The 21,636-nt window shown below is 40.5% G+C and overlaps 1 protein-coding gene across 2 annotated transcripts in view; it reads left to right on the top strand.

Moving 5' to 3' along the window:
• EPSTI1 (epithelial stromal interaction 1) overlaps positions 1-21,636 on the top strand; it is an 85,443-nt gene that overhangs the window by 17,993 nt on the left and 45,814 nt on the right. For both annotated transcript variants that reach the window (XM_069467215.1, XM_069467216.1), the window contains exons 3-6: positions 727-810; positions 4,005-4,078; positions 4,812-4,895; positions 14,143-14,216. In XM_069467215.1, coding sequence (XP_069323316.1) covers positions 727-810; positions 4,005-4,078; positions 4,812-4,895; positions 14,143-14,216 — 316 coding nt within the window. The remainder of the gene's footprint in view (positions 1-726; positions 811-4,004; positions 4,079-4,811; positions 4,896-14,142; positions 14,217-21,636) is intronic.

Raw genomic sequence — 21,636 nt, 5'->3', positions numbered from 1 at the left:
GTCTAATGAAACCATTAGGGCAATCACTGAAGGAACAGACTAGTATCTCTCTGGCGCCCCCTGCTGTCACTCAGAGTGAACGTTTGGGGAACGAGCCCGGGTTCCCAGGGAGCGGGCTACCGACGGGATGGCCAGGAACGAGGGCAGGTGTGCCTACCGGTGGCACAGAGCCCTCACTCCCCACACTGCAGTAAGCTTGACGAACATTTAAAATGACGTGAATAGGTGGACGCCTTTTTCGGCCTCCACCCATTTGCACCCAGATGCTCAAAATAAACAGCAATTAAAAAATAACGTGAATGTAGGCATCAAAATTCTCTGGGGATATATTTTTACCTGACTGTGGATAGTTCTTATTGATATACGAATATTCTAGTTTTGCACAAATTTTCTATAGGAAACCTTTAAAATTAACTTGATATAGGGTTTTAAGAATGCTAGAATGGGAGGAAAAACTATACTTCTTTATTTTAATGGAAGTTCAGGTCGTTTTCAAATTTGAACCCTTTGTGCTGACTCTCGGAGAGACAGTGCTACAGGGGTGGGCCCAGGGTGACCCCGGGGGGTTCAGGGCTTGGATGGTGTCTTCCTTTCCTGGACATCTTGTTCGCTTATGCGCACAGGTATTTAATTGCCTTCTGCTGGTTGTTGCATATGCTTTGAAGGGAGCAGTTTCCTCTTGCTAATGCTAATAAGTGATGACTTGATATTTCTCACTTGGCTCAGTTGCTGCGCAGGAGCTGGCTAACCTGGAGAGGTGGAAGGAACAGAACAGAGCTAAACCCGTGCACCTGGTGCCCAGGCGGCTAGGTAAGCCAGCACACCGATTGCCTGTTAGTGCTTCGCACCTGTCTGTCTTTGAATGTACATTATAGGCTGTTTGGTCGTTGAGTTGCTTTGAATGAAATACATTTAATGCAGGTATATTGTTTTTTCTGATTTTCTGTGAGTAGCAAACGTATGATGCCGTGGTTATGTGGAAGCAAAGTGATAGTTTAATTACCAAATAACGTAGAGCCTCTTAGATGATCGACTCTGAAGAGAGTTTACCTGGGGTGCCACACATGCCCTGTCATGGCACTAGTCAGAATGGGAGTAAAAGCTTAGCACAAGCATATTAATCAGGGCAGTTAAATGTTAATGTGAACAAGAGGAATGGAGAGTCAATTGCAAAAGCAAGATGAGAGTGAGCGGGGGACCCAGTGGTGGGTATAAAGAGAAATGTCACCTGTGTTTTCATTCTGCGGATAGAGACCTCTGGGCCTCAGGAGCGGGTGCTGCCAGTGTGATGAATTGTCTGAGCCGCCTTTGCCGGTGTTGGAACCATTCAGAGGGGATGCCCCCTAATGGGAATCGTTCACATCTTTCCTTCTCCCTTCTCTTCTCGCAGCAGCTGAGAACTTAAAGGGCTGGACACAGTTTGTATTAACTAAAGTTTCCACAGATTTGGTTGATACAAACATGTCTTGAGTCAGGGACCACTTACTGTTGTGATGGTTTTAGAGAAGTATTCCCCCATCCCCCAGGATATAGGTAAAAATAAGCTACTTGGGAAATGATTTCATAAGTGGAAGTAATAGTATTATCACCATCATCCCACTGTATTCCATGAAAAGTGTTAATCTCATGTCATCTTTATGCTGAGTAAGCAAAGTCGGAAAACAGCTTTAGTCCCTCCTAACTGGCCTCTCACACCGGCTGTGTGGATCTAGTCTTTCCTGCACTCTTTGGATGAAGTGAGAAATTAAATCTTTTTGGTCTTTCTTAAACAATAGAGTTACTCAGCTAATTCTAGGCCTAAAACAGTCTCATTTCACTAATTAGTGTTCAGTCCTAGGTACAGGTCAATACTCTGTTACTAATGGAGATTAAAGCTTCTCCCCTACCCCAGCCCAGGCCTGTTTCATGCAGGAAGCTAACAAGTGATACAGGGCATGGCTGGATTTTTCTCGATTGACCCCTCTGTTCCCAGGTTCTGCCCCTTCCAGGGTCAAAGGTGGAGGAGTAGATGAGAGGTCAGGGGTCTATGGGGTCTATCCTGGTTTCTTTGAGCCTAGGTGTGTGCTCACTGCTCATTCTCCCTCCTGGGGTTCTTCGAGTTCTTCTGCGGCCTTCCCTGCCTGTCACCCATCTCTCACCCTATTTCCCTGATGGAGACAATATAGTTTCCAGCTGGCAGTGCTTGGCTTTGCTGTTGGCTCTTGGTCAACTCTTTGTAGGGCTCCACTGTTCTCAAGGTGGCCCTCATGGGTGATTCCCTTCAAGATGGCTTTAGATTGGTATTCTTTTTCATGAGATCCACACTGGAAGTACAGGAAACACTTGTGCATCATTTCTTCTCACAAACTCTGTAAATACAGGCCATTTGCAATGCAGCTCCCTCTTCTTGAGGACTCATCTGAGTAGCCAGCTGATAATAGCCTTGTGTCTTTAGGTTTTAACTTTTCTAGTCAGGGGTCCACTAGGACCCTCATTATCTTAGGGATGCAGGTTTAAGTCTTCAAGCAATTTTCATTAAACATTTCTTGAACATCTTGAAAATTCCTCCTTCAAACACAAACACAGAGAAGATGGAATTTAGAGAGACATCCTTCCTCAGATTTCTACCTTCCTTTGACCTATCCAACCTCTTTTATAGGCTGAAAGTAGTTGCTCTTTAAGGTTCTCCAAACTAGTTTTCAGTAATTTCTTGCAGCTCCTGCTTTGGGAGCTGCAGGCACCTCCCTTTGGAATTCAGAGCAGTTGGTATCTACAGTCTTAGCAGAAAATGAGCAGGATTCTCATTTCAACTTTCTGTTACATGAAGTATCTAGAAATGGTCAAGTATGTGTGTGTGGGAAGGCTGGGGGTAGAAAAGAAAAGTCTAGAATGTGTTAAACTTTCAGATGAGTTTTAAACAAAACCTGCAAATGCTTAGACATCTGGGTTCTCTATTTCTTCTAATTCCCAACTCCTCCTCTATTTCTCTACCCCTTAAAATATTGGAATGACTGTAGATTCAAAGAGTGGCTGTAACATTAGATAAAAGCTTTGGTATTCCTCACTGTTTCAAAAGACACACTCCCCCATCCCCCACAATAGCAACCAAAGGGCCAAAACCAAACCTTTTATATCTTTAGCAGCTCCTAAGAAAAGTCCCTATGGTGTCTTTCTCAGTTCAATTATAAAAACTACAGTGAACACAAATTGTTTTAATGCATCTTCCGTGAGAGGGAATCTTTCAGAGAACTGACACTTTTAGTGACCAAAGCACAGGAGAATTATTTCAGAGGACCCTTTATAATGCGCACACCAAGGTTGCATAAACACCGAGAAATCCCTAAAGGGCAATTCTTAGATGATTGTCAGGCTACAAGGATTTCTGGCCCCAAATTATTTTAGGTTTAAGAGAAAACAGGCAAATAACCTAATATCCATAGTTTTCTCCTGAATACCTTAAAAAATAGTATGGATTGATAATCAGTTACTAACTAGAATATTCTCATTGTATTTTTAGAAACTGGGCTATAAAGACTACATACTTGTCTAATGGTAAGACCCCTATGTTCAAGCCTTGATGTTTGAACACAGAGCAATAGAGTTAGAAGAAAACCAATTGAAGCATCATTGGTCATCATCCTTATTAGGGTAAGGCGTGGTCATATTCAAGCTGGAAGAATGTTCTAGAATTTCCAAGACAGGCACTATTTCTTACTGCTTTGCATGGCCCTTTAGGTATGATTTCAATCTAAGTGAAAACTTTAATACTTACATGGTTGAAAAAGCTTAGGAGAGCTGTCCTTTTAGGAATACAGCCTCATCTTTCTGTCCAGCTGTTTTTCTTTTAAGCGAGTCCCATTTGTTAAGAACATAAGCAGTTTTTTTTTAATAAGACCTTATTTCCAGATGTATTAAAATGTTAAAGAAACTCATGTTGTAGACTTATGTATTAATTAGTCCTTGATAGCTGACATTTCAGCTTAATATTCATGTTTCACCTTCATGGCTTTTTTCTTTTTCCTTAGGTGGGAGCCAATCAGAGGCTGAAGTCAGGCAGAAACAACAACTCCAACTGGTGCAATCTAAATACCAGCAAAAGGTCAGAATCTATCTCCTTTAGTTTAATTTTGGCAAGGAATTGGAGTACCGGCTCTTTCAGGTAACCATGAAACAACACAGTAACTTTACTAAAAGCATAAAACGTTGAAACCAATTGCAGAGAGCACCTCTCAAAATCAAAGATATTGGGAAGTGAGATGTTTAGAGATTAAAAACCTCGAATTCTTATGCAAGTCATCTGTCAGTCAGCATGCTCCTCAACTAAGGGAATTTTTTATCTAGTTTAAGTTAACTATGTTTTAACTGTAGTTTAAATCTACTATGTATGGAATGTTTTGTTTACAAGAAGTGGATTTGTTTACTCCGTGCCAGTTGCGGAAGTAGTACAAAAAAGATTGAAGACACCCCGTGATTTTTTACAATGAACACTATGAGTTTTATAATCAAGAAAATTATCTTCCTGTTTCCTTCCCCAACACACAGAGAGAGAGAGAGAAAGAGAGAGAAAGAGAGAAAAGGGGGCAGAGAGACAGACAGAGTAGTTGAGAAAGAGACAGACCAGGGAAGAAACACAAAGAGAAGTTTCATGGGCAGGAGGCATCGTCTGTCCATTCTCTGTGATCTAAGTAGCTTGAAGTAACAACCTATAATCATGGTGAGGTATAGCACCGACAATACTGTAATTTGCCTTTCATCATAATTTTGTGTTCTAGAGGATCAGACTGAAAAATGGTAACCGTTTTTTTGTCCTCTATAATCTCAATACAATTTAGATAAAAAGAGAAGAATCTATAAGAATCAAGAAGGAAGCTGAAGAAGCCGAACTCCAAAAAATGAAGGCAATTCAGAGAGAGAAGGTGAGCAGGTGGAGGATCAGCTCACATTTATTGAGGGTTTGCTCTGTGCTGGGTTCCCTCCTAGACGCTGATCACATACCAACTCGTTTAATCCTCACAGTAATCCTGTGAAGTGTGTATTATCCTTATTACCCAATTTTGCAAATGAGGGTAGATAACTTGCCCATGGGCTCATGGTCTGTAAGTAGAAGAACTGAGATTCATGTCCAGGAAGACTAGCCCCAGAGCTATGCTTCTGAGTCATCACACTGCCTCACCTCTTAGGCAAGTGATCAAAGTGGTGAATTTTCAGTCCAGGAGACAAAGCAACTAGTACCAACAGCCATCAGTGGTATATTGCCCTACTTATATCCACACATTGAATTTTCCAGATTGAGTGTGATGTAGGTAATCATTCTTCTCTTATGTGATATCTATTCTAAACCTCAAAGTGATGTTCAGTCTTGACACTCTTTCTGGGCCTTGGGGGGAAAAAAAATCTCTTAAAAATGCTCATCTGCTAGAGAAGAAGAAAGAATGTAGTATTGTTCTATTCCTACCCTCTTCCTTCTACCCCTAATCTCCACAAACTCCTAAGCTATTAACAGGTTTTAAGTGTTGGAGGTGTAGGGGCCAGGGGTTGACTCATGAAACTGACCACGAGGTATGACACCTGCTCCAGGTATGAGTCAAGGAAACACAATTCCTTTTCCTGCTGTTTGCTTTTCTGTCTTTCCCTCCCTACCTCCCTTCCTTTCCTTTTTATTTTAAAGGTTACGTGTTGGTCAAAATTTGAGCCTTATTCCCAAGCAATCAATGTTTTAATCAGTTAGAGTTAATGAAGCCCAAAGCTGAGGGCTTATGGAGCACGTGAGAGAATTAGTCTTCCTTTCCCATGAGGAGATCTCTTCCTAGCCAGGAGCAAACTAGTCTCTCTTGGAAAATGTCTGTAGTGCTGTGTGACCTTGGGCAGCTCTCCAACCTTCTCTGAACTATTGCTGTAAAATGAGTCTGTAAGCACCACCTCTTCTCCCAAGTTCAAGAGAATCCTGTTGCTGTAGAGATACAGGCTCTGGAGGTGGAGATAAGACTGGACTTGCAAATGACGAACTGTAATAAATGCTGGAGGTATATAAAAAAAAAGAGTATGGGAACTTTGTTTACAAAATTTGATTCAGCAATCCAATTCTAAATGATCAGTGATTACACTTTCATTGAGAAGATTTTTATTATAATAACTTTTTAAAATTTACCCGTCTTTTTCTTTGTACTTCTCTATTCCCCACCCTTTTCTTCATCTATTTTCTCCCCTCCCATTTTCTTCTTCAAAGGAAGGTTAACACTTAGGCCTTGTGATAGCAGAGGAGGTGCTGCCTTATAGAACACAGTCTGTCTGCATTTCGGGCAGAACAAAGAAAACCATCAAATCATCACCAGGAACTGAATTAAGAGGCTGGCAGACCCTGAAGAATTATTGTGTTACAATCTCTTATCCTAAACTCATTTATTAGTTGTCATTTAATACCTATAATTGGCTGGCTTGTGGGTCATTTATAGCTTATTTCTTCATGGGTCAATAATGTATACTATTCATAAATGTTAATGGCCGGAACTGTTTTCTTTAACATTAAATAAAAGCAGTATTTTCCCCTTTTCTAGCATGGTAACTATAGTGCTTACTGGCTTAAATTTGCTGGAAAGTAAGAGATGGGGAGAGAGTTGATCTGTAGACCCTTCCCATTGAATATGTGGCCCTTGAACAAGCAGCATTGGCCTCACCTGGGAGTTTGTTAGACGTGCAGAATCTTGAGCCCCACCTCTGACCCACTGAATCACAATCTACATTTTAACAAGCTCCCCAGGTGATTGCTGTACACACAAAATTTAGGGAGCATTAATTTAAATGACCTTACGAAAGAAGCAGGACCCGTCCTGGTCCTTCCACAGACTTGATTTCTCTGGCTGATGGGCCTGCTCTGGTACCATGACCCCAGCCCTTCCTGTTGTATACAGTCCTGTGGCTTTTCATATTAAATGTGAGCCTATTTAGTAGCTGATGTCAGATGAAAGAAAAAATGGACATTAGCCATCTAGAAGTGACATATTTCACATTGCCAGTGTGAAAATGGCGAAGGGAAGCGATAATGACTGTGCTTATGGAGCACTTATTTTTTAAAGCGCACAGCAAACAAACACACAGATATCAGCCTGCGAAACACTGCCCTTCTCCCTAGGCAAATTGCTGCTTCCCAGAAACCCTGAGCCACGTAGAATCCAAGCAGCCAGTTGCTGCCCAAGAGCCTCTAGCTTTATCTCTGATAAAGCTAGATCCAGCCCCCTTCCCCACCACCCTTCCATTTTTCCTCTCCCGGATGAAGTCACCAGGGGACACTGAGTCTCTTTCTGATTGGTCGTCATTTGTGCGTGTAACATTTAGTGAAGGGAGAATAGACTGGATTCCTCACCAGCATTTTTGTGTGTTCTTTGATCCTTAATGAACAAGAAGGTGCAAAAGTCAGCCGACTCTTTAACATCCAGTCATGTCAGTGGAGTCCAGGAAGAGTTTATCCTATGAGTAAAGTGGGAAATTTGGAGATGGGACAGGGATGCTTTAGTCAAACTTGCATCCCCTAGACTAAAGTATGTCGATGGTGTATATATGCTTCCAGCGTTGTACTCCTTTGTACTGGCTCGTGATAATGGATTGTTAAGTTTTCAGGATTTTTTGAGCTAGTTGACTTCATGTTGGCAGCTTGAAACTGACTGTGGTGGAAATATTTACACCACAGAAATTGGTAAATGCTAGAAATCAACCTTCCCTCCTGCTCCCTGCTAGAGTTGGTGGTTAAATGTTTACCAGCACACCATTGCTTAGCACTAAATGAAAAAAGTGTTCTCTTACCCACCTCTACCACCCACATTCCAAAACCAAGCCTCAGAGGGCTATGGAGGGCAAAGATTTTGGGAAATGTCTGACATATTGTATGTTTGATGCTGATTGATTTAAAAATAGATTATAATGCATGTGGTAGACAGAATAATGCCTCTCCCTACCCAGCCCCCCATGATGTCCACATTCTAATCCCGAGGATTATGTTATTTTACATGGCAAAGGAGATTAAGGGGGATTAAGTTTACAGATGGAATTAAGGTTGCTAATCAAACTCACCTGAAAATAGGGAGTGTATGCTGAATGTCCAGGTGGGCCCAATGTAAGCACAAAGGTCTTTAAAATTGGAAGAGGGAGGCAGACGAGAGAGAAAGACTAGATGACAGCAGGAGAAATATTCAGCCTACCACTGCTGGCTTTGAAGATGAGGAAAAGGTCTATTAGCCAAGAAATGTGGGAGGCACCTCGAAGCTGGAAAGGCAAGGAAGTAGATTTTCCCCTGGAGACTGCGCAGGGGATGCAGCCCTGCTGACGCCTTGCAGGTGGTCCATCCTGGACGTCTGATCTCCAGAGCTGTAAGAGAATGAATTTGTGTTTTAAGATGCTAAGTTTGTGGTAATTTGTTACAGCAGCTATAAGAAACTAATACTCCTCATGATTTTATAATGATGTATTAATTTCTCTTCCTAGAAATCTACAAAGCAGAGATAATATCTCTAAGATATCAGAGCATCAGAATAAAAGAAAGTCCTTTAAAAAAGGCAGTGTACCAGAGGCAAGTGCTTTCTTTGTCACTGGTTCTTGAAGCATAAGGAGGAGACAGGTTTTCCTAACACCTTAGAGAAAGCGTTTTGTTTCAATTTAGTGCTGTGGGAGTAAACCTCCACCACACTTTTCCCTCATAATCACATTGATGAATTAAGTAATAATTTGATTTCTCCAGACTTTCACAATGCTCACAAAATGGGCTAAAAAATGAAAATCTTCTAACTCATTGTTAAAGACCCTCCCTACCTTCTGGATTCATTTTATTCTGCCTTTGATCTACATATGTTTGAAAAAACATTATACAGTGCTATATAGTTTCAAAATACTTCCATGTAATTCTCCCAACCTCTTGGGGTATCATAACTTCAGAGAATGAAGGAAATCCGCTAGAGATCTGAGTGGTATCCAATATCTTTTTTTTGCTCTTTCCACTAAACTATGGCTGCCAAAGTCATTTGGAGCACTGGACGTCACAGTATTTTATGCAGACATTGAGAAGTGTCATTAGTTTTAACGCTATAAAGTGAAATAGGAACTAACCAGTAGAAAACAAGTTATGCATATTACAGAGATTCATATATATACATATGCTTAAGGAATCACACTTAATTGCTTTCTTATTTCTAGGAAGCAAGTAGTAGCAAGGGCTAATGGTTTAAGAATAACTTTAGGGGTAAAACTCAGTATTGAGGAAATTACTTCAATATTGTTTGTATAAACTGGGAAACATTTCAATTTCTGAAAACTTTCAAGGGACACCAGTGTTTCCAAGAAACGTGGTTCCTATATCATGCATTTCTTTGTGGATGAATGATGTGGGCCTTAAGCCTTTGGTTGTTGAAATGCAATAGGATTTCACTAATCAGTCCCATAATGTTGGAATGTTGATATCTCCGAAATGCAGATGTGGTGCTAGGAGTGGAGGCTGTCTGCTTCTCTGTGCTTCACTTGCCTTATTTGTAAAATGGGTAAAATAATAATATAATAATGGAACTGGTAGGACCTTAGTACACAGCACCTAGCACTTAGTAAGCACTCAGTAAAGGTGCCCTAACCTAATTTTAAATGTAAAGAAATGCTTTAACATTATCTCATTGAGCTCTATTGTATCAACTTTTTGTAAGGAAGACATAGAGAGTATTATTATTATTATACACAATTGGATGGGTCCAATTATTTCATTGTTACCAAATCCACATGAATGAGGTTATGAGATTGCTGGAGGAAAAACACACCTTTTTTTTTTTTTTTTTTTTTTTGCCACACCATGTTTCTGGGCTTTCATCTCAGCTGGGTCTCTAACAAATGCCCAATGGCCAGCATTTTTCCTTTGCGTTCTAGGCCCACCCCCAATTACCAAGATCTTTGCACACTTTACATTCTTCTTATCTTTCATGTTTCAGCACATGACCTCATCTCCTATTTTATAGGAAGTAAAGGCCATCAGACCTCAATTATCTTTATTTTTCTGTTTCTTTAGTCTCCTGTTGTTGATGCTCCCATTCCATCCCAGGAGGAATGAGAAGGTGCCTCTGCTTGTTGCTAAGACGATTCTTCCATCTGTGTCTACCATCTCATCTTCCCTCCCCTTTCCTCAGGGACCTTGCTTCTCCATCAGTTAAGCTCCCTTTTCTCCTGTTACTTTCTTGTCTTTGTGGTGGTTTGGTTTTTCTCTCTCAGGATATAATTATATTCAAGTCTCTCATCTTAAAAACAAATTTTCTCTATTGTGTTTTGCTTTCAACTCCTCTATCCTCCATCATCATGGTTCATCTTCGTGAAAGACTTCTCTACCATATTTGATTCCCAGATGTCACACTGTGCACTGACTCCTTAAAAATCACCTGAACCAAAGACTCTCTAGTTTTTAAAAAAGGTTCCCCAGGCAATGCTGAGCTCGGTTAGCTTAGGAACATACCTTCTCTGATTCCTCTCCTTAACTCGATCGTTGATGGGCTGAGTGTGGCTTTTGTCTCTAGTACTTCTCAGGTTCTGATCTAGCTAAGATCACCAGTGCTGTTCTTAACTGAAATATCCAGCGGAGACTTCTGTTCCTAGCTTATTTAAGCTCTTTGCAATATTAAGTCCTCTGTCCTTCAAATTCCACCCCTCTGGGTTTCCTCTGGGTTCTTTTCTTCCACTTGTTTTTCCACTATGGCTGCTCACCAGGCCCTGTCCGTCGGTCTCTGTACCTGTGCCCCCATCTTTAGGTGAAAACTCCCACATTTAAGGATTTAATTATTGCTTGTACTGATGATTTCTGAAATCCCTATCTTCAGGCCAGATTATATTTCTAAATCACAGAACCATATATTTTATTGAATGCTTGCTATTTCTCCCTAGACATTCCACAAGTATACCTGAAATCCAATAAATTCCAAATTGAACACATATGTTCATTCTGAGGCACTTAAATGATAGTCATCTTACACCCTTCCTCCTTTTCTTACTCAACCAATATCCGTGTAGTTATACCACCTATTATTTCTGTCCCCTATGTTTTTGTAGAGGCTGTTTTTCTCCATTCCCACTGCCTTAATTTGAGACTTTGATAATTTATGGCCTGGAATACCATGAGAACCACTCACAGGTTCTTGTACCTGTGGTCCTTGCAGCCGCTTATCCTCCGTGTTGCCATCAGAGGAGCTGCTTAGTGTCCTGCTTACAATGACATCATGGCTTATCGTTGTCCTTCATGAAGTCCACACTTCTCTACTTGGCATATAAGTTCTTTATAATTGTCCCTTCTTACTTTCCCAGCCTTATCTTCCACCCATCTCTCTCCAAACTCCACTCACTTTGCCTATGAGCTTCTTGAGGTTCTCTGGTCTGGCATATTCTCTGTGCCTTTGTAGATTGAAAACATTGTAAATTTTGGGACTTCTCCTTTCCTACCCAGGGTCACTACTAGCCCGTCATTGCGTTTTTGAAAATTAGAAACCAGTTCTCCATCCGGGCAGTCAATTCTGTGGGTATTCATACAGGTGACAGGTAGTACTGTTGTGAGAATAGAAAAAGACACCTCCTTTGTGCTAATGTAGCCACGTGCTGGGGTGTGCGGCTTGATATTTCAGCCTTTCTGACCCCCTTCTGCTGGGAACCCCTGGGCACTGTGAGCAGTCCATGTAATGGAATGGAGAAGTCCTGCCCTCACCTCTTCTTTCTCCTCCTGGAAAACTCTTGCTTAAGACTGGTCTTGGCCGGGCGCGGTGGCTCACGCCTGTAATCCTAGCACTCTGGGAGGCCGAGGCGGGTGGATTGCTCAAGGTCAGGAGTTCGAGACCAGCCTGAGCGAGACCCCGTCTCTACTAAAAATGGAAAGACATTATATGGACAACTAAAAATCTATATAGAAAAAATTAGCCGGGCATAGTGGCGCATGCCTGTAGTCCCAGCTACTCGGGAGGCTGAGGCAGTAGGATCGCTTAAGCCGAGGAGTCTGAGGTTGCTGTGAGCTAAGCTGACGCCACGGCACTCACTCTAGCCTGGGCAACAAAGTGAGACTCTGTCTCAACAAAAAAAAAAAAAAAAAAAAAAAAAAAAAAAAGACTGGTCTTTATGTAGAATTTCTCTCTCTCATTAGATCCACGGTTTTTACCTTTGATTTGGTCATCAGCCCCCTGGGGAATATATAGAAAGCTATGAGTCTACCCTTCATGGAAAGGAACATACACCTAACAGGCAGCTTATTCATGAACTCTAGGTTAGAAACCAGATGCCCTATGTTTTGAATCACTTTTTGGCTCTCGTGCCCAGGATAGAGTCCAACACTTAGTAGGCACTGAATGAATTTATGGAACTTTTGAGAGCATTTCCTGACAGTCCACTTCTGTGCTTTGTCTGTGTTCATATTACGTTATTTGCAAACTGCTGTCCCCTAACATATTTAACATACTGCCATCATTATGTCTTGTCTATGTCCCCAACTAGACCCTGAAATTTTCCTGGATAGGCACTGCTCTGCTCATAGCAGTAGTCCCAGCGTCTAACATAGTACCAAGAATACTTCTCCATCAGTTCTGCTGAGGCATAAACAGACTTTTGTCTAATAAAATTTAGCTACAATGTGACTGAGTTGGAATCTATTAGTGAAGAGAAGAAAACCAGTGTTCTCAATTTCTGACCTTTAATAACTCCTTGCTTGTTATCTTTCACCCTTTTGGCCTCCGCCTCTCAGCACCCCACTCCTGGGATGCAGGGAACTCATCACAAATAAGCCCTTTTAGTCTCATGAGTCAGGATTTTTTTTTCCTAGATTAGCATCATGTTTATTTGGTTTCACAATTTTTCATTAGTTTGCTTCCTAGAATTTTGTGTTTCATTAATAATCCAGTTGCTTGCATTATAATTGATTCTCTTTGACGCTAGTAAATTGCCTTTAGTTTTCTCTGAAAGCGAAATCACCATCCATTTTGCCTTTCAAAATGGGACTCACAATTAGTTCTGGGTGAATGAAGACTTTCATGGGAATGAACAATACGAACAGTTTTTTTTTTCCCCCTTTGAAAGATGGAGCCAAACTTATGTTTGGGTTTGAAAGTGATGATTTGTATTATTCCCTTTTCACAGGTCGTCCTCTGGGCAAATCCAATTTTTTATTAAAGCAAACGCAGCTGCTTGCAGTCTCTCTTGGATTCATTTAAAACTTCACATTTCTCATGTGTTGTAGAACTTGTTTTTAGCTCCCCATTAAATTTGTTGTCTAGAAATTTTACTTGTTTTTCAGAGGCAAGTTAGAAAATGACAGTGTGTCATGGTGAGCAAGAAGCAAGTGTTCTCGGGTTTTTAAAATTGGATTAAAATATGCCAGAGCCATGGGTGACAGTAATATCAAATATGAAGCTCTTTATCTCTAGGCTCTCCAAACAGCTAATTAAAAAAAAAAAAAAAAAAAAAAGAACTCTTTTCTATTCAAGTGGATGGCTTTTTATGACATGTGCGGTTCAGTCCCTCAACAGCTTTAAGTATCTGATTCTAAATCAGAAGGGAGTTGGGTTGGCTTATTGTAATTCTTTTCCTGAAAGCTTTAGTAGAATGTGGGTGTATATATCTATAAATTTTGCATGAACTATTTAACCATTTATTATAATTTTAATTTAACATACTTGGTATGGAAATTTCATGTTTTCAGTAAAACATTTTGAAAGCACTGCTTATAAAAAATAAATGTTGCTATCATTTGAACTAGAGAATAAAAATGTGAAATACTGAATCTGTGATTATATCAATCATGTTAGGAGAGGGGAGCTATAGAAAGAACTGGGGGATGCTGGCTTTTCAGGCAGTGCCCTTGGGGACAGAGAGGGAATACCATCTTGGAACCTCTGGCAGGGTACCATGTTAGACTGCTGAGGCCACTTGAACCTCAGGATTTTGGACCTGGGGTAACTTTAACATCATGATTCGCTTAAAGCTTCCCTAATATAATAGGTGACATTTTTACTTATATTTAAATAATAATTGAGACAGGATCTTGCTATATTGCCCAGGCTGGTCTTGAACTCCTGACCTCAAGTGATCCTTCCACCTCAGCCTCCCAAAGTTCTGGGATTACAGGCATGAGCCACTGCACCCAGCCAACAGGTGACATTTTTATATTTGCAATTTCAGAGCAATAAACTGGAGGAGAAAAGAAGACTTCAAGAAAACCTCAGAAGAGAAGCATTTAGAGAGCATCAGCAATAGTAAGTTTATATTTTCAGAATTTTGTATCTTTATAGCCATGTTGTTCATATAGCTTTTAAATTCGGGTGATGGTAACTTTTCAAAACATCTGGTATTGGATTATTGGCTGTTATAGTAATTATATAATTGAATTGTGTTATTATGTAAGTGAGGATCTAAGGTTGGAGATATCTATACTCACCAAAGGATCCTTTAGTAATCAAATGATTAGCCATAATACTGCTAAGTTTGAGGAATTCCCCATCATAAATAAGTTGGAGGATTTGATTCTTTGGTGATCCAAGGTACTTATGATTATGTTGACTTCCAAGACACCAGTATAAAGTGGACGATGTTTGAAATGAAGTACCCTAGCAGAATCTAAACTAACTAGGGATTTATCTAATGGACTGAGGACTGTTACATGCTTGTGTTTTTTTCTAGACAAGAATTGGGAAATCATTTAGCACTTATTGACAAAATTCTTAATTGGTGGTCATGCATACACCTAGGTAATTTTTCCAGTGTGATTTGTGAATAACAGCAGCTAATATGGGTGTGACAACTACTATGTGCTTCGTAGTGTAGATAATCTACTGTTATGTAGGCTTTAAAGATAAACTCCTGTCCTAGCTCTCGGTAGCTAGGTTACCTGCACACTGAATGAAAGGAGACAAAACCAAAGTAAAATATATCTGGCCCTACATTAATTCTAAATGTGGTAGAATTAGACCAAGCAGATCTATGTTCAAAGTCTTAGCTCCCTAGAACACCTGTTTGAATATGAGTATTATTTTTAATTTTTAAAATAGGGATGATAATATCTATCTCACAAACATTTGTAAGAATTAAAGGAAATATCTTGTGTAAATGACATAAGGATTTGAAATGATACTTTTTATAGAGGTCTTAGTTGAATGGCATTGTACAACTTTTACAGAGACTGTATTCAGATTTCTTTTTTTTTTTTTTTTTTTTTTTTTTGAGACAGAATCTCACTCTGTTGCCCAGACTAGAGTGAGTGCCATGGCGTCAGCCTAGCTCACAGCAACCTCAAACTCCTGAGCTCAAGCGATCCTCCTGTCTCAGCCTCCTGAGTAGCTGGGACTACAGGCATGCACCACCCTGCCCGGCTAATTTTTTCTATATATATTTTTAGCTGTCCATATAATTTCTTTCTATTTTTAGTAGAGATGGGGTCTCGCTCTTGCTCAGGCTGGTCTCGAACTCCTGAGCTCAAACGATCCGCCCACCTCAGCCTCCCAGAGTGCTAGGATTACAGGCGTGAGCCACCGCGCCGGGCCTGTATTCAGATTTCTATTCCCGCCAGAACTAGTACTTGGTCTCCCACTTTCATATAGAATGTTCACCGACTGCCTCCTGTTCTCTCGCCCCATGTTGTCTCTCACTTACAGAGTTTAAGGTCACTCAGATGTGGGGGTAAGCATGTGTATGACACCCTGGAGCATATCCCTCCTCTAAGCACAGAATCCTCTGGTTTCTCATACCACTGAAATGACCCTTCCTCTATAATAAGCAGCTCCTTCTTGATTTAAGACTCAGAAGCCAGGAATGGAAAAGAAGTTTCTCAACCCTCTACTCTGCTCCTTAGTAAAGGTACTTGGTCTCTGCTACCCAGGCCAGAAGATGGGTTGGGGTAGGATGGATGTGTTGATGAGTGACGTCATCTTTCATAACTAAAACAAACATCACTCTCATTTTAGTGACAGAATCCATAGCCTGTCTCTCTCCACTCTTCTTTTAAAGCAGACATGGAGGTGAGGAAGCTGATGGAAAGCTAAATACCCAGATACATGGACTGTCTTGAGGAGAGAGATGGCAGGAGGGAGGTACTAGATTAAAGGTGTTAATGCATTATTGCCCCCTCCTTCGTGGGTAGGGGATGGATGAGAATTTATTTCTAGGCTCAGCCTGAAGAGTTGTGGGAGGTAAGGACTAGGCTGGGGGCGTTAGTAGCTTGGAGTCACAAAGAAGAGCCAATGTCCTGTGGCATACTAGTTTTACATTGGAAGAGGGAAGACCAACTTACCAGTGAGAGGTCTTAGGTATGGGACCGGGGAGTGGAACAGTTTCATTCTCTGGCAAGTTCTAAACCTGGCAAGGTGAAGGATGAGAGATTCTTAGCGTTTTAAAAGACGAAAGGTTGTGCTGCCCAATCTTCTTCCCATCATCATCTTCCAGCTTCTTGAATTTGTGTTTTACTAAATACAAAAGATCAATCACCCTTTTTCTATAAAGAATAAGAAACCCGTTTGTCCTCAGCCACCAGGAGCGCTGTCAGTGGAATTGAATTCAATTACATGCACATTTCACTCTCTTTCTTCTGCTTATCGTCAAAGTCCCAGTTAACCAGGAAAAAGAGAAGTTGGCTAAAGATCAAATTGACTTTTAAAACCTATTGAGAAACCCATGAAGAGATATGTGTGTCAGATTCTTTTTTTTTTAAAGAGTATGGTATGAATTACTTTTGAAATTAAAAGACCAATAGCTCATGAAATGAATGATCATTATATAGCTAGAAATATGAAAGGGACTTCTTTAGAAAAGACAGATCTCTATATAACAAGTATTTATCACACTTTCTTAGACTGACTTTATGGTGGAAAAAATGTCTAGGAAAGCTGTTAGGATTTTAACAGTGCAAAGATTTCACCAGGTCAACCAGACTGCCTACCCCCACCTCTCAAATTAGATTCTCTCGAACCTGTCAAACAAAGGAACACAAAATAGAAACATAAATACGAAATTCTTTGAAACTAGTCAACACCTTGCTAGTTGCGGGGTGCTGTGGTTTTTGGTTCAAATAGCAGACCAGGAACGATGTTTTTTGTTTTCTGTAGAGAAGGGCAGCCATGGACTTGAGCAGACTGTAAATCCAAGGCGGCTGGAGAACAGCTCATGATAGCAACCTGGGACATCACCAGGAGAATCTTAATGTGCTCTTTCTTAACACCTTGTTCCTGACTTCGTTCATTTGCTTCTGATTATTTTTAGTGTTGTCAATTATTTAGCTAACAGGCAGAAAACTAGGCTTTTATTGACATCCAAAGGGACTCTCCTGAGTGTAATAATGAAGGCAGTTTATTGAATGCCTGTGAGGTTGCTTTCTAATTGTACGCATTAATCTGCCCATGCAAGCTGGCTGAAAATACACAAGCAGATTGCACATGCAGATGGAGCACACAGGATGATTTTATGAAAAGACCTCTGGAATGTACTTTTGCAGCACTGTCTTTTCCTTAAAAATCGAATGACTGTGACTATTTCAATGGGTGGCTGATAGCAGAACAGATTAATGGTGCATTAAGTCTGCTACTCTGGCTGGGGACAGACTCCAATTTCACAATTTCGAATTAGTTCTAGGATTCTTGAGCCTGAAAGCGGAGGGTAGAAATGGGCATTTAACCTTGGTGTCGTTTTCACTGTTAGTTTTAGTCTTTGTAATTATTTACCGACTTATAAAAATTCAAATGGGATACTTTTCAGGATGGCTTTTTCTGTTACTCATTATTACTGGTAGATGAAAGATCTGAAGTAACAGTTAATAAAACTTTTTTGAAAAAAATAGGATGGTGTGATTTAGGTTATTTAAAACATTGGGTAAAGTACACCTTGGCATTTTAAATTTTAAATGGTAATTTATTTGAGGGGAATGTAGTCATCTTTCTAATTGTGTGTTTTTTGGATGAGTGTTGAGACAGGTTTGAATTGTGAGCCTATTTAATCAGTGAGGGGGTCTAGCTCGTAGGATGGGAGTAAGAACAGATGCATTTTGTATGCGGGTGTTAGGAAAAAGTGTTCTTTTTAGGAATTTTCTGGAGATATAAGAATTGGCTATATTTTAAACATTTAAAATTTTAATTCATACCTAATAACCATTATATTTGTATAGTTTTAAAAGTACCAAGTTCTTGGTCCTTTTACTCAAATGAATTAAAAAGCTGTTATGTAATTTTGAACCTGTGGATTGTTAGGCACAGTATTAGGCATATTATATACACTTTTTTTTCCCCTTTAATTTTCAGATCAACCCTACTGGGGCTGTGTCATCTCCATTATTATAGGTAAAGGCTTGGGCTATTAAAATTTCCCAAAGTCATAGAGACTTAAGTGATGCAGCCAAAGGCCTTGAGATTTTGAGGGTCTCATGTTAGGTTTAAATTAGTCTACTTGTGTTAATTTTGACCAGAGGGGGCTGGGAGGTTTTATAATGACTTGATGGTTAATTAAATGTTTATTCATTGTTAGATATTTTTTTTTTTCTTTTTTAAAGACAGAGCCTCGCTCTATAGCCTAGGCTGGAGTACACTGGCACAATTATAGCTCACTGCAACCTTCAACTCTTGGGCCCAAGCAATCCTCCTGGCTTAGTCTCCTAAGTAGCTGGGACTACAGGTGTGCACCACCACGCCCAGCTAATTTTTCTTATTTTTTATAGAGATGGTAGCTTGCCATGTTGCTTAGGCTGGTCTCGAACTCCTGGCATCAAGCAATCTTCCTGCCTCAGCCTCCCAAAGTGCTAGGGTTACAGGCATGAGCCATTACACCTATTGTGAGATTTTTATACACCAATAATTATGTAAATATGTTTAACACTCACAGTTAGTAATAAGGGAGGGAGGAACAAACTACAATGAATAGTTTGGGAGACTAGTACACTGACTGAACCGACAGGTCTGTTTTTTCTTTGCTTTTTTTTTAATCTACCCTCACTGTTATGAGATTTTTCTTCTTCTTTTTTTTTTTTAATGTAGTTTTTTCTTGGAACCCCAACCAACAGTGGGTCGAGGCAGGGGATGGTTGCTGTTTTTTTCTTAGTAGAGCTTTTAGTGGTCATTGTCTGATGGAAAAGAAGCCTTATAGTGTCATGGGTAGAGTTTTTGTAGGCCTTTTTGGCCATGGTTAGGTTTTTTTTGTGGTTTTTATGGTCTTCTGTAGGAGTGGCTGTAGTCATTATCTCAGCTGTCTTTTGGCTTTACTTTTTAGACATGTCTCAGGGCTGTCTGGCCACAGCAGGTGTTATCTACCATACATATGTTTATTACTTTGAGGGGTCAGTAATTTCACCGTAGGCTGAGTCACTCTATAAGTGACTCATAAGTGACTCTATTTTTAGACATGTGTATCTAAGGGTTAGGGAAAATAGGTAATTTAGAGGCATGGCGTACTGTGAAGGTCAAGAATATCTGAGGGTGGAGGCGGTGGGCACTACAGACATGGGGTACCTGTGGAGAGGAAGATTGGAGAGTGTAGGTCAGCTCAGAGAAAAACAACTTGCGCAAAGTTGACTTTTGCTTCTTCCTACCAAGATCTAATTTTGCCTAGAGTAGGCAAATGAAAAGCTTAGAAAATATGTCTGCTATCTCTCTAATCAGCATACATGAATGACATCATCTCCCAGGCCCACCACTGGGTTATTACCATAACCAAACTTACTGTAGGGTAGACGGGCTTTTATGACCTCTCCTGACTGCTCTCCGCATTCTTAACTAGTTTCCAACATTGTTTCTAGGGAGAAAAAAGGCTGAGTTCTGAAAACCTCAGTTAGAAAAGCTCTTGGAACGAAGCCCATTTCAAAACAGGGCCTTCCTATTTCTAGAAAGCACTTCACGCACTACCTTGAGCTCCGCCTGTCGCTTGTAATATTGGGAAGTTTCCTTCATTTCTGCCATCAGAACCATGCATCTCTTTTACTTGCATTTGGATAATGTGTGATTCGTTCCTAGGGGGCACATCTTCATCTATTTTAGTTTCCTAGCGCTGAGAATCCAGGCAGGACTGCTGAATATGCACACTTAGACTCCAAGTTTGCCTTCCAATATGCTCACAAAACTTCTAATGCCCTTCACGGGGGCTTCCAGAAGACACTTAAGGGCCAAACTGATCCCTTATCCATATGGTAGGCTTAAATCCAACCTTGAATTTTATCATTCAGGTAAGGTGAATAGAAAGTCATCCTATTCATAACTTTCTATCTTAGGCTAATAAAGCGAACTTTTAGATACAAAAATCCCGTATCTGTTTTGTTCAGAATAAGACTGAACAGGTTATGAAAAATCTAGTCTGAGGGAATTCCTGCCTACTGAATGTGAAATCATGTTGACGGTTAAGACCATATCAAAATTTCCAACCACCGTCCATTTTTCCTGCAGATATCCTATTGTGTTTTAACACATTTTCGTTTCCACTGCAACCACCCTCATGTCAGTGTTTATCACATGTCACCTGAGTTATCACCTGTGTCTTCTGTGATTCCTGGTTGTCTCCCATAGTACTGCAATGGCTTCATTATCATCTTTGCCACCTGTCTCTTCTGAGCGTCTTACATGTTTTGTCAGGTTTAGTTTTTTCAGAAACACAGCTTTGGTGACGTCACTCCCCTACTCCAAAAGATTTGATTATTTTCTATTCCTGTTGCCTATGAGATGAATTCCAAACTCCTTAGCCACGCCATGGAGAGCCATGGGCTGCCTTAGCAAGATGTCAGAAAGGACTTATCGCATTTGGGCCTGTGTCAGGTGATGAGGAAGCAGGGGTTTAAGGAAACAGGTCTTTGCTCTGGACGGGTGTTATCAGGAAGCAGGATAAGTCATGATTCATTAAAGTCACAGAGTGACCTCTTCTGACATTAATATTACATGAAATTGTTTACTTCCAACAGAACACCAAGGCCTAGTTGTAAGTGCCAGGCCAGCTTTTAACTTTCTCAGTACGTACTTAATAACTGGTGAAAGATAAAAGTTGACTCGTGCCTTCCTTACAAAATAGTTTCACTTAATTATCTCATGGCTGGAACCTAGTACCATCAATGTTCCCTTCTTGGGAGGGCAGGGGGTCTGGGGTTAGACTGCCTGGGTTCAAACTACAACCTTTCTCCTTAGTTGAAGAACAGTATTGAACCTCTTGGAGCCCCTGTTTCCTCATGTGTAGCATGGAGTTGGGGTAGCAATAGCTGCTGACTTATTAGTCAATACAACTCACATAAGAGATCTAGCAAATGAGACCCAGAACATAGTGTGATTAACTCCAACAAGGACAGCAGAGGAAGAAGTAAGAGGAAGGGAGTCTCTCAGGCCCCAAGAGCCTGAGAACCTCTTTCTGACATATGAGATTCACCGAGAAGGCCCTGGGGCCCGGAAAGTGTTCCTGGTAAACACACCATACCTGGGGGAACATGTGACCCCCTTCCTGGAGACATGCTACCCGCACAGCCAACTTTATCTACATGAGTTCGAAGAGTCTTATTGAAAAAACTTACACAAAAATGAACTCTAGCCAAACAAATCATGACTCCAAGAAAAAGATAAGATACCAGAACAATTATGAACAAAGAAGACAGTGTGCTTGATTTTTTCATTAGATCACTAGGATCTAATTAAAATGATGAAGGATTTCCAGAAGAATCACAAGGAAGAGGGA

Source organism: Eulemur rufifrons, chromosome 4 (genome assembly GCF_041146395.1).
Source record: "Eulemur rufifrons isolate Redbay chromosome 4, OSU_ERuf_1, whole genome shotgun sequence".
NCBI classification, from domain to species: Eukaryota; Metazoa; Chordata; class Mammalia; order Primates; family Lemuridae; genus Eulemur; species Eulemur rufifrons.
This window is presented reverse-complemented; position numbering and strand designations above follow the sequence as displayed.